This window comes from Neovison vison, chromosome 6 (assembly GCF_020171115.1).
Source record: "Neovison vison isolate M4711 chromosome 6, ASM_NN_V1, whole genome shotgun sequence".
Classification (NCBI taxonomy): Eukaryota; Metazoa; Chordata; class Mammalia; order Carnivora; family Mustelidae; genus Neogale; species Neogale vison.
This window is the reverse complement of record NC_058096.1, coordinates 119,228,238-119,242,199: the sequence shown is the minus strand read 5'-3', so window position 1 is coordinate 119,242,199 and position 13,962 is coordinate 119,228,238. Positions and strand designations below refer to the sequence as shown.

At 38.6% G+C, this 13,962-nt stretch overlaps 1 protein-coding gene across 1 annotated transcript in view; it reads right to left on the bottom strand.

Moving 5' to 3' along the window:
- Window positions 1–5,097: 5,097 nt before the first annotated feature.
- The window catches only part of OSBPL11 (oxysterol binding protein like 11), a 100,790-nt gene continuing 91,925 nt past the window's right edge, over window positions 5,098–13,962 (bottom strand). The window contains exons 12-13 of the mRNA XM_044252140.1: window positions 10,574–10,727; window positions 5,098–6,770 (exon numbers count right to left, since the gene is read on the bottom strand). Coding sequence (XP_044108075.1) covers window positions 6,705–6,770; window positions 10,574–10,727 — 220 coding nt within the window. The 3' untranslated portion in view covers window positions 5,098–6,704. The remainder of the gene's footprint in view (window positions 6,771–10,573; window positions 10,728–13,962) is intronic.

Genomic DNA, 13,962 nt, shown 5'->3' with positions numbered 1-13,962 from the left:
CTCTTTCCTCTGTCAGGGCCTCTGTTTTTTCTTGATTTTCTCATCTTTTCCAGTTCTTGCTTTTCTCTCTCCTTGGATGTATCGCTGGAGCATGTGCTTTTAATAGCTTCCAGAAAAGGAACAGTTAGGACAAAACTGTTTAAAAAAAAATTTTTTTTTAAAGATTTTATTTATTTATTTGACAGAGAGAAATCACAAGTAGATGGAGAGGCAGGCAGAGAGAGGGAAGCAGGCTCCCTGCTGAGCAGAGAGCCCGATGCGGGACTCAATCCCAGGACCCTGAGATCATGACCCGAGCCGAAGGCAGCGGCCTAACCCACTGAGCCACCCAGGCGCCCCTGTTTTAAAATTTTGTATGTCAGATTTGTCTTTTGGCTGGGGATAAAATTCTAGGCAAAATTGGAAGTATTTCCCTTTTGCCTTTTAGCTTTCAGGGATGTTGAGAAGGCTGATGCTATTGTTTTTAGAATTTTCTCTTTATCTTTAGTTTTAAGGAATTTCATAATGATGTGCTTTGGTTTGGGCCTTTTTCTTTTTCCCAGTAGGCTCCATGCCCAACATGAGGCTTGAACTCACAACCTTGAGATAGAGTCACCTGCTCTATCAGCTGAGTCAATCCGACACTCCTGAGCTTTTATTTTTCCCTTACTGTGTAGGATATTCATGGCATTTTCATTTGGATTCATGTTATCCAGTTTTGGGAAACTGTCTTCTACACATATATGTATGTATTTTTCACTGTTTTTCCTTCCACTGGTTTTTAATTCCTTGAATCCTAGTCACGAGCTCTATGTTAGATTTCCTGGACTGCTCTGCTGATTTTCATCTCTCTCCTATTGTCCATCTTTTTCCTTTTGTTCTCTTTGCTGAGAGCTGCTTATCTAATAGAACTACTGAGTGGTTAATTTGAACTATCATATTTTTAATATCCAAGACCTGTTTTTATTTCCAGAACAGTCCATTTTATTTTATTATTTTTTATTATTTTTAAAAGATTTTTATTTATTTATTTGACAGAGAGAGAGAGATCACAAGTAGGCAGAGAGGCAGGCAGAGAGAGGAGGAAGCAGGCTCCCCGCTGAGCAGAGAGCCCGACGCGGGGCTCAATCCCAGGACCCTGGGATCATGACCCGAGCCGAAAGCAGAGGCTTTAACCCACGGAGCCACCCAGGCGCCCCCAGAACAGTCCATTTTGAAGATAGCATTTTGAGGGGTGCCTGGGTGGCTCAGTGGTTAAGCGTCCAACTCTTGATCTTAGCCCAGGTCTCAATCTCATGTTGGTGAGTTCAAGCCCTGCCCTGGGCTCCACACTGGGTGTGGAGCCAACTTAAAATAAATAAATAAAATCTTAAAGAAAAAGATAGCGTTTTGTTCATGTTTTATAGAAGTAAGATCATCTGCTCTGGTCTGAAGACTTATTTCTGAATAAGTTATTCAGAAGTTATTTCCCAAATCATGTTTCTTAAATTTTTTTTTCCTATTTGATCTTTTTTACTAACGTTGGAATCTTTCCTCAAATGTCTGATGATCATTAGCTATTAAAATGAGATGTGAGGGGCGCCTGGGTGGCTCAGTGGGTTAAAGCTTCTGCCTTCGGCTCAGGTCATGATCCCAGGGTCCTGGGATCGAGCCCCGCATCGGGCTCTCTGCTCCGCAGGGAGCCTACTTCCTCCCCCTCTCTCTCTGCCTGCCTCTCTGCCTGCTTGTGATCTCTGTCAAATAAATAAATAAAATCTTTAAAAAAAAATGAGATGTGATTGTCTATATACACAATGTATTGGTGTGAGGATGGGTGTATGTAGTTTCTTGGGGAAAGCGAAGAGGGTTACGTTGTAGGAGTTGCTGGCTTGAATTTAATTAACAGGATTGTCAGCTGAGAATTTTTTTGTTGGTGGAACCTCCAAATATATCTATAGGACTTTTTTCTGGAGTTGTGCTTGGCCTAAGAAGGATATTTTAATCTCTTGCCTGAAGGTATAAGCCTGACTGCCAGTATTTTGGGAATGGGACAGGGGAAGGGGCTAAGGTCTCATCCTTAAGTATATTGACTTTAACTTGTACCTCATTTTCAGTTTATCAACTTATGTTCCTGAACTGTAAATTTCTCTGGTTCAATCTCTCCAGTCTGATAGGGTGGAACAAAAGTTAGTCACCTACTTGCATTGTTTGGGGTTTCTTACGTAGACTTTTGAGCCAAACCCTTGCTTTTATTTTTATTTTTTTAAAAGATTTTATTTATTTATTTGACAGACACAGATCACAAGTAGGCAGAGAGGCAGGCGGGGGTGGGGGGGGGAAGCAGGCTCCCTGCCGAGCAGAGAGCCCGATGTGGGGCTCGATCCCAGGACCCTGAGATCATGACCTGAGCCAAAGGCAAAGGCTTAACCCACTGAGCCACCAAGGTGCCACAACCCCTTGCTTTTAAAAAAATGATTTTTTAAAGTAAGCTCTACATCCAATGTGTGGCTTGAACTCATGACCCCCAGGATCAAGAGTCACATTCTATTGACTAAGCCAGTCAGACACATTCCACCCCCCCACCCCAACTCCTCATGTTCACCACATTGATCAACTGCCTCCCAAAGCACTTAGGTACCATGGTGCCTTTCTGGGGTTTGGAAAGACCAGTTAGCCTTGTCCATATCAACAACCCATTCCTGGATTTCTTCCTTCATCTAAGTCTAACAGTAGGGATACTATTTGTCATGTCGGAATCCAACGTACTATCCGGCCCCAAACAAATACTCAAGAGATGTTTGTTGAAGGTCTAGCTAAATGAATTGAAATAAGCACTAAACTTTCTGAGCAATCATTTCCTCATCTGTGAAGTTGGCATGGTCATCCTGACTATAATTTCACAGTATTTGTGTAAACATCAAATAATGAAAACATATGAAAATGTTTTATAAGTGGTGCCTGGGTGGCTCAGTGGGTTAAGCCTCTGCCTTCAGCTCAGGTTATGATCTCAGGGTCCTGGGATCGAGGGGGGTCTCTGCTCAGTGGGGAGGCTACTTCCCCCTCTCTCTCTGCCTACTTGTGATCTCTCTCACAGTGTCAAATAAATAAAATCTTTTAAAAAAAGGAAATGCTTTGTAGTATGTAAGAATTTCTTGTGCAGCTTGGTTTTTGGAACAAGGACAGATTTTATGCCACTAGAATATGTATTTTATTAGTTTTTTCATGTATATGAACTTGTCTTTTATACCCTCATCTGGTATAATCATCTTCTCTTTCTTATCCCATTATCTCTGGTGAATCATCACTCAGCTTCCAGTCACTGTAGTAGTTCTAAGGAATCTTTCCCAAGTGTAGCTCTGGAGTGATCACACCAATTTGTCTTTCTCTGGGGGAGCACACTGAATAGAAGATGGCCTTCATCTCAGGGAAATTTTTTTAAAAGATTTTATTTATTTATTTGACACAGAGAGATCACAAGTAGGCAGAGAAGCAGGCAGAGGGGGAAGGGGAAGCGGGCCCCCTGCTGAGCACAGAGCCTGATGTGGGGCTTGATCTCAGTCCTGGGATCATGACCTGAGCCAAAGGCAGAGGCTTAACCCACTGAGCCACTCAGGTGCCCCTCAAGGAAATATTTCAAACAAAATTTCATGCTTATCTAATTAATTAATAAATCCTTTAAGAATTAATCTGTAGAAGCTGGTTCATCAAGTATCGGATATTTATAGTTGAGAGTAATGTATTAGTACTAGGATTATTGAGCGAGAAATTCAATACTCTTTATCTGTGGTTGCAAGTAGGCATTAGAGGTGATGTTGGTCACAGTTGAAAAGGACAGTGAATTGATAAACAGATGCCGTTTCTCACCCAATACATAATCTAAAAATTACTTTTCAGAGCTTAAACACTGTCTATTCAAAATGCAATTAATTAGAATACAATTGTGGAGCTTAAATATAAATATTTGACAGAAGGTATAGGGTAGTGGTATCACCATAGTAAAAATAAATAAATAAATAAAAAAGTAAGTAGTTCAAATACATGGCCAGGACATTGTCGTTTTGTTACTTCTGGTCTTGGACTTCTTAACACACAATTCCTAACAGCCAGAAGAAAAGTCTACCTTTAAAACTCTGACCTTAAAGAGAGAGATACAAATAAGTAGCTACTGCTATAAAGACTCCTTTTTCTGGCCAGGTGTCAACAAGGTGTGAATAGAAAAATGCAACAAAAAAGGCCTCTTAGCTCTATCTAGTAGATAAACTACAGTGGGAAGTCAAGAAGACAGAGACAAGGTAAAGTAATTACCCAAAAGTAGTATTATTTGGGGGTGCCTGGGTGGCTCAGTGGGTTAAGCCTCTGCCTTCGGCTCAGGTCATGATCTCAGGGTCCTGGGATTGAGCCCCACATCAGGCTCTCTGCTCAGCACGGAGCCTGCTTCCCCCTCTTTCTCTGCCTACCTGTAATTTCTCTCTGTCAAATAAATAAACAAAATATTTTTTAAAAAATTCACTATTTAAAAAAAAAGTAGTATTATTTCACTCTTGTCAAAGAAGTAACCCATTATCATGAGATTTCAATTACTCGTAAATGTATTGTTTTCCTCAAGAATTTTTAAAATTGTATTTCAATATTTCTTAAAATGGCTCAGCAATTCAAAGAAATAAATGGGTGTTCAAGTGGCTCAAAGAACAAAACAAAATCACTAGTTTAATTTTACATTCTTGCTCTATTTCCAGTATATTTAAATTAAACATTTTAGTTTTTAAAAAACTCCTATTGAATTTATTTCCTTTTCTCCCCAAGAGATTCCTGAAAATAAGAGAGGGGCGTCTGGGTGGCTCAGTGGTTAAGCCGCTGCCTTCAGCTCAGGTCATGATCTCAGGGGCCTGGGATCGAGCCCCGCATCGGGCTCTCTGCTCGGTGGGGAGCCTGCTTTCTCCTCTCTCTCTGCCTGCCTCTCTGCCTGCTTGTGATCTCTCTCTCTCTCTCTCTCTCTGTCAAATAAATAAATAAAATCTTAAAAAAAAAAAAAAAAAGAATGTAAAGAGAAAAATCAATATCCCTCTCATATGAACAAGGTACTAACTCTACTAAATATAAACTTTCTATTTCTCTCCATTCATAAAACAGACAAAGGCATTATTGTTCTCTAGTTTTATTATTTTTCAATCTTCCCAACACATGAACTATAACTCATTTTGATATTTTTCAGTGCATTTCACAGCAAAAATGAACAAGGGAATCATTAAAATGGTTGTACATAAACCAGTTATTTTCTTATAATTTACAGTTTGTTGAAAAAAATTATTGTTTTGCTGTTTTCATCCTATCAACCCCTTCAATAAAACACAATTTATCAGAGCACAAAGCTTAAACTTCTTATGATGATGCAAGAGATACAGCCACCTAACAGGGCTGATGAATAACAGGTATGTTACACACACTGATTGGAAGACCACATCAGAAGAAACAGAGTAAGGCACCACTCTTGGAAAATTAAGGTAGCTTGCAGTAACAAGTGTTGAGCACCATAAGTAGGTGCTCAATAAATACTTGAATGAATGACAAAAGCCATAATTAGCACTATCCTTTTAATTGCCAGCAATTCTTCAACCTCAGTAAAATACTTATTTAAAAAAAAGATTTGTACCTGAATACAACTTCCTGATAACTTTTTATTTCTTATTTTTTCTTCAGCATTTGAGTTTCCTTGAAAAGAGAACCACACCATACATGCACTCAGCCACATACACAACTTCTGAATTACTGACAAATATGAATAGTTGGTTTAAATTTGAGTGAACAGAGGTAAGATGAAGCATACTTATCCAGAGGGATAGCACATAATACTGGATATTAACCTACGAGTGAAAAAAAGGTAAGGAAAAAGTAACAGTTTTATTCTTTAATGTTTGCTATGTTCTTTAATGCCTCAGTTCTTGAGAAAGGCCAAAATCTCATCATATTGACATGAACACATTTAAAAAAATTGTCTCTCAAGTGTAGTATTTAATAAAACTAGGTACTGAAAAACTGTTCTGAAATTTTTCAAGTCAATGTTGTTTTCAAGTATATTAAAATGCTCAGAAGAAAAAATCCTCCATGGTTATAATTCTAATCAATTTATAAATATACTTTTTAAAAGAGAGTTCCAACAGAGGTGGAGAATGGATAAGCTCCTCAGACACAGGCACACAGTCTCTTTGAAGGAACAGAATGCCTTGTTACTACAACCTGGTTGATTTTTTTAACACTGATTTCAGGCACAATGGCTGAATCCACTTCTGGGTCATCGTCCTCCTCCTCTGAGTTTGTAAGAGTAGTGAATACTTCAGTTACTGACAGAAAGCAACACTCTGATAGAGACTTCACTTCTCACTATAAAGAAATCAAAATCACTGAATTCTCACTGTTGTGTGTGTCTTGCTGTCCCCCTGCAAAGACAGGGGATTCGAACTGAACTTTAGGAGCGGGAACTGGATGAAAGATTAATCACCTAACAATTCCCGTGAAAGGATTTTAGATGATATTGCTCGTGTCACGTGAACAGGTTGGTGAGAGGCCCATCGTGCTTCTTCAACACTTTGGTCTTGCTGTCGTTCTACGGTGCCTTCACAGGTACATTTGTGTTCAGCTAGATTCAGTCTGTGCGATCAGGAAGCAGGTCACTCAGTGCAATGACACCATTCTGGGAGGGTTTAGGGTAAACAGAGAAGTTCATTTGGTCGAGTCTTAGATAGTGTGTGTCACTCTGCTGGTTGTGCTGTTGGGATTAGTTTCCAAAGGGGTTTATGATAAACCCAGCCGTCACCCTGAAACAAGCAGAAAAGTGTATTAAAGAATGATTCCTCTAATAGTTTCACAATCGGTGATCAAAACTAGAAGCAACACCTTCCCTGAGGTGGAATTCTACTCTCACATTTAAAAATAAGAATTTTTGTGACAGAGAAAAAAATTTGTGCTTAAGACATTACATGATGCCAGTGGTTTAGCTAGGATTAGGGGAGAAGTTCTGGTGGGGGCCCCGAGTTGATGCTCAATGATCACTTTATTTGCAGAATTCATTTGTAGCAATTCTGCCAGTTTTGCCAAGACGCTGCACACTGATGGGCACCAAGCAGGCAGAGCATAAAGAAATGGTCATCAAGGTACTAGCTGTTCTCTCTACCTCAACCGCATCTCTAGTATCTGAGTACTGTGTCCTAGTTCTCCCCTGACTCTATTCCCATTAGTTTTCTCTGGCTCCTGTGAATAGAAGGATACCGCAGGAGATAAAAGTTAACAGTCAGAGAATGAACTAGAACCAGGGGAATACCAAGTGAGGAAAAGAAACCCATGAAGCCATATACTAGGGGTGCAGGACTTGATATAGATTACCTGAGTTCCGTGTTCACAGGACTAGGTGAAGTAACACATCCTTAATGCATACTTCCTTCAGTTTACTTATATTAAAAATTTCCTTAAAAATTTAAATACATGTAGGGCCCCTGGATGGCTCAGTGGGTTAAGCCACTGCCTTCGGCTCAGGTCATGATCTCAGAGTCTTGGGATCGAGTCCCGCATCGGGCTCTCTGCTCAGCAGGGAGCCTGCTTCCCTTCCTCTCTCTCTGCCTGCCTCTCTGCCTACTTGTGATCTCTCTCTGTCAAATAAATAAATAAAATCTTAAAAAAAAATTTAAATACATGTATTTTATCTTGTTCCTAAAATGACTTGAGGCTGGCAATTACTTGGTTTCTAGTGACAAGGACTCATTCTCTCCTTGACTACATTTCAGTTGGACTACTTTGAGCACTCTTCTTGACTAGGCCTCAACCATGGCCTACTGAGCTCAATTTTAGCAAATAGTTCTGATAAGCCAGTTAGCCAAGAATCCCCCTGACCCCAAATACTTGATTTTGAAACTCTTGTTTTCCTACCCTTGATATGTAATCAAGTTCCTCTCTCCCCACCCCAATCCTTGATATCTAACCAAGATTCTCTTTTCTACTCACTCCCTCACATTTCCACTTGTCCCTGTACTCAGCGTTGCATTCAATCCCTCTTCTCTATTACAATAGTCCTGAATGAAAATTTTCTTGATGTTTTAGTTAAGTATCAAAATAATTCTTCTTTAATAATAGCAACCATTAGGGGCATTTGGGTGGCTCAGTAGGTCAAGTGTTCTGCCTTTGGCTCAGGTCATGATCTCGGGGTCCTGGAATCAAGTCCCATGTCAGGCTCCCTACTGAGCGAGAGGAGTCTGCTTCTCCCTTTCCCTCTGCTGTTCCCCCTCATGTTCTCTTTCTCCCTTGCTCTCAAATAAATAAAGTCTTTAAAAAAAAAATAGCAACCAATAGATTGTTTATATTAAATCACCTGGTTGGGAATTCTCAACTCCTTTAGTACTGTTCTTTGAAAAAGATGTCAACTAATTACAATCACAGAATGCCAGACTGGTATATCTCCAAGAATAAACGAGAAGTCTCAACTTTACATGTCATGTTATTAGCAAGAATCAGGGGGCCTATCTTTTAAAATTTCATTAGTCGTTATCTTTTTCTTTTTTTTAAGATTTTATTTTTGAGGAATTTCTATACCCAACATAGGGTTCAAACTCACAACCCTGAGATCAAGAGCTGCATGCTCTACTGAGCTGGCCAGGCGCCCTATATCTTTTAGCCATTATAGCCCCTGCTCTTGACCCCCAGAGTTCACTTTTAATGATTTAGAGAAGTCCTCCTTTAGAAATTCTCCTCCTAGAATCTACTCCTGGTATATCTGCCTTTTTTTTTTTCTTTTTTTAATTTTATTTATTTATTTGACAGAGATCACAAGTAGGCAGAGAGACAGGCAGAGAGAGAGAGGAGGAAGCAGGCTCCCCGAGGAGCAGAGAGCCTGATGCGGGGCTTGATCCCAGGACCCTGGGATCATGACCCGAGCCGAAGGCAGAGGCCTTAACCCACTGAGCCACCCAGGTGCCCCATTTGCCTTCTTTGAAATGAAAAAAAAAATCCAAAGCTACCGGACTATAACATTGAGTAATAACAACAAAGTTTTATTTTTTCATATAAAAGACTAATGTGAAGTATTTTTCCCTTTATTATTCCTATCATGAAAATGGCCAGTATTTTTTTTTCTTACGATTTTATTTATATATTTGACAGAGAGAGACACAGCAAGAGAGGGAGCACAAGTAGGGGGAGGAGGAGAGGAAGAAGCAGGCTTCTCACTGAGCAAGGAGCCCGATGTGGGGCTCAATCCCAGGACCCGGAGATCATGACCTGAGCTGAAGGCAGACGTTTAACCGAATGAGTCACCCAGATGCCCCGGACAGTATTCTTAATACTCAAAAATTAGAAAAATAAAGGTAAGGAAGCCACTATAATAAACTATGGATTTTTAGGATGCAAAAATCAACATCAAATTACTTTTGGCAAAGTCCTCCTGATGGACCAATATTAAAATTCAGTGGGCTTTACACTTGTTTATTGACAAGAGAACATTTTTTTCTCTCTTAAAAATATTTTACTTATCTATTTTTAGAGAGAAAGGGAGAAAGAGAGAGCACCTGCAGTGGGGAGGGACACAGGGACAGACTCCCCGCTGAGCAGAGAGTCCAATGAGGGACTCGATCCCAGGAACCTGGGATCATGACCGGAGCCGGAGACAGATGAGCCAAAGGCAGATGCTTAACTGACTGAGCCACCCAGGTACCCTTTTTTTTCTCCACCTAACGTGGAGCTTAAATTCACAACCCTGAGATCAAGGGTTGTGTGTTCTTCTGACTGAGCCAGCTAGGCACCCTGACAAGAAAACTTTTTTTGGTGTCAGCTCTGGTCCACTATTCACCTTTCTCTGAGTTCTACCAGAAAGTAATAAACAAAACAAGACAAAACAAAATAAAAATCTTTAAATTTAGATAAGATTCCATAAATCATTTAGTCCAGCTGCAAAATCAGTGCATCAAAGACTTCCATGTAAGCCATGGTCTCATATAGGACTAATGATGCACTACTATAAAATGTACTCCCTTATTATTGGATATTTTTGATTGTTGTATAATTCCTTCTTATGCTAAACTCAAAATTCCTGGTAGGGTAGGCCTAACTCAGAACTGCTATACAAACTGATAAAAAATTTCTACAAGATAAAGCATACACATATCTGAAGAAGATTACAACAAACGGCCCTAATTTTCGGTTTTCTAGGCTAAACACCCCACTTTATTCTTTTTTCCTTAAATGTCAAGATTCCAACCACTTCATTACCCTTTGTATAGCTATTTAAGTTTCTCATGTCTCCCCTTAAAATGTGGCCTCTGGAAGTAAACAAAGAGTTTCAGTGTGTTTCAAAAGGCAATAAATTATAAATGGTATCATCTATTACTGTGATTGAGATTATGTTATTAGCATTTTTGTTTCTGACCAATTTAATCCTGAAATCTACCTCATCTAAACTGCTGCTAAACTATTTTACCTTGGCAAACTGTGAAAAGCTCATGAAAAAGCTTCTCGTTAAGCTGGACTAGTCTCAGAAATAAAGATGTATAAGTGATAACAATTCAAGAAAGCCTAATAAGCTAAAGTCCTCACTAAGTAGATAATGAGTTTTAGTCTGAAGACATGTAGGACAAACCTCTTTAATAAAATACTTGGTTTTCCAGGGTGTGCCTGTTTCAGTTCGATGCCTTTCTTCAGTCCTCTGGCGTTCTTCCAAGGTACGTTTATGCTCCGTGGCTTTATCAATTTCAGATTCCCTCAGAGAGTCTGTCACATTTTTCCACAATCGCCTAAAATCAGAAAAGCCACAGATCTTACAAGCATTCTTTAAAAAAAGATAATAGAACTGATACCCTTGAAATTAAAAGTAATTTTAAAAAATTTTGTCTCCTGATTCAGATATAGTTTCATGTATATGAGTTACAAAACTATGGAATAATAGTATGGTGCTGATACTGATGTCCAAGATGCCACTCCTTCTGCTTTTTCTTTTCAAATAAAAAAATAGTTTGTATTATATGAAGTAATAGATTTTTATTTTTAAGACACTTAGGAATTAATAAGCAAAAAGATAAATAAATTTTTTAAAAGCTCAAAGTTTAGAGACTTCTACTTCTGGACATGATAAGATAATGGGGACCAGACTTAATCCTCCTGCCTTTAATCAGCTAGGAAACCAGACAAAATATATTGAAACAATGGAGACTACAGATATTGAGCCAAAGGCAAGTACAGGACAGTGATTCCTGAGAGTAGGAAATAGATAAGGGGAGTCCTATGGGTGCTCCAACTCACTGGCTAGAGTTTATTGGCACAGCAGAAGAAGGAAAGCTCAACTAACTCCAAGCAAAAGAAAACTGCCCAGACAACTCTTTGGGAGAAAGAACAGTCTGTTCAACAAATGGCGCTGGGACAAACGGATATCTAAAAGCAAAAAGAGGACCTCAGACCCTTACCTCAAAAGGAAACTTTTACAAGAACACACAGGAGAAAATCTCTGAGGCCGGGTTAGGCGAAGATTTCCTAGATACAATATCAAAACCCTACTCCATAAAAGAAAACATGACAATCTTATCTCAAAAAAATTAAAACCTTTTACTGAAAAAAACTCACTACAAAAATTTAAAAATAAGCCACAGACAAGGAGAAAATATATTCAAAACACATATCCAATAAAGGATTTGTATTCAGAATTCAAAGAATTCCTGCAACCCAAGAGGACAATCACACATTTCACCAAACAAGATAAACAAATGTGTAATTAATTAGCACATGAAAATATGTTCAACATCATTAGTCATTTGGAATATGCAAATTAAAACCATAATAAGACTATTTCACACCACCTAAAAGGGGTATGATGGGTATAAGGTAGGCAATAACAAATGTTGATAAGGATGTATGTGGAGAACTGGCACACTTCTACATTGCTGGCAGGAGTGTAAAGTGGTGTAGCCACTTAGGAAAATAGTTTGGCAGTTTCCTGGAAAGTTAAATGTAAAACTTCCAGACAATCCAGCAATTACCATTTCAGATATTTACCCAGAGAAATGAAAACATATCCACCCAAACAAGAATGTTCATAGTGGTATTAATCATCATAGTCCAAAACTGGCAATGTCCATCAGTTGGTGAAGGGACAGACAGACAGAATGTGGTTCCATATAATGGAACACTATTTAGCAATATAAAAAATGAGCTACTGATACATGTTGTATCCTAGATGAACCTCAAAAACACTATGCTAAGTGAAAGAAGCCAGGCACAAGATATTACATATTATATGATTCCATTTATCTGAAGTATCCAGAAAAAACACATTTATAGACAAAAGTAGGTTCCCTGAGAATGGGGATGGGAATGGAATGGGTATTAGCTATAAATGGGAATAAGGGTCTTATGGGATGATAAAGGTTGTGAAACTGATTTATGGAGATGACTGCATTGCTCAAGAAAGTTGCTAAAAATCACTTATATATAGGGGGCGCCTGGGTGGCTCAGTGGGTTAAAGCCGCTGCCTTCGGCCAGGTCAGGATCCCAGGGTTCTGGGATCGAGCCCCTCATCGGGCTCTCTGCTCAGCAGGGAGCCTGCTTCTTCCTCTCTCTCTGCCTGCCTCTCTGCCTACTTGTGATCTCTGTCTGTCAAATAAATAAATAAATAAAAATCTTTAAAAAAAAATCACTTATATATAAACTTGAAACAGGTGAGTTTTATAATATGTAAAATATATCCTGATAAAGTTTTTAAGTATTAAAGCAGAACTTTTAGTATTAAAAAAACAGAGTTTTTAGTATTAAAGCAGAATTCAAAGCAAGAACTATCACCAGGGGAGCGCCTGGGTGGCTCAGTCATTAGTATCTGCCTTTGGCTCGCGTCATGATCCCAGGGTCCTGGGATCGAGCCCCGCATCGGGCTTTCTGCTCCATGGGAGGTCCTCTCCCACTCCCCCCTGCTTATGCTCTCTGCCCTCTCCCGCAGTGTCTCTGTCAAATAAGTAAATAAAATCTTAAAAAAAAAAAGAAAAGAAAAGAAAGCTATCGCCAGGGATAAAGAAGATCATTTCATAATGATCAGAGTTCAGTGCATTAAGAGGACATACAATCCCAAATGTGTTGTCCCTACCACAGAGCTTCAAATAACATAAAGACTTAGACAACTATGAAGAGAAATATGCAATTATAATTGGTAATTTCAATAACTGACCTCAACTGATGAAACAAATACACAGAAAATTAGTAAAACAAAGAGTACTAGAAAAATACTATCAACCCAGTTGAGCTAATTGATATTTACAGAGTACTGTCACCTAACATCAACTGAATACACACTCTTGTCAAGTGCCCACAAAATGTTTACCAAGACAGAATGTATTCAGAGTTATAAAACAAATCTCAATAAAATCTGAAGGACTAAAACCATACCAAGTATATCCTTGGCCAAAATTAAGTTAAACTAAAAATGAATAGTGGGACGATAGTTGGAAATTTTCCAAATATTTGGAAATTAAATAATACATTACTAAATAACTTCAAAAAAAATCAAAGGAAAATCAGAAAACACATATCAAAAGTTTGAAATAGCTAAAGCAGGCTTAGAGAGAAATATATTAAATATTTATATTAGGAAAGAAGAAGAAATCGGTCTAATGAGGGGTCAAACTATGGCTGGCTATCCAAATTTTTACTGTAACACAGTGGTGTCTATCCTTTCAAGGTCTGTGGCTGCTTTCATGCTTCAATGGCAGAGCTGAGTAGTTGCAGTAGAGACTATCTCACCCACTAGGCCTAAAATATTTACTCTCTGGGCTTTTATAGAAAAGTTCGCTGATCCCTGACCTAAGTTTCCCTTTTAAGAAACTAGAAAAAGGAAGAGCAAATGATGTACCAACTAAGCATAAAAGAGGAAATAAAAAAAAGAGCAGAAATCAATGAATAACAAAATAGAAATATAGACAAAAAGCAATGAAATAAAAACTGGTTCTTTGAGTAAAATTAGTAATTCTTTAATAAATAATCCTTAATAAA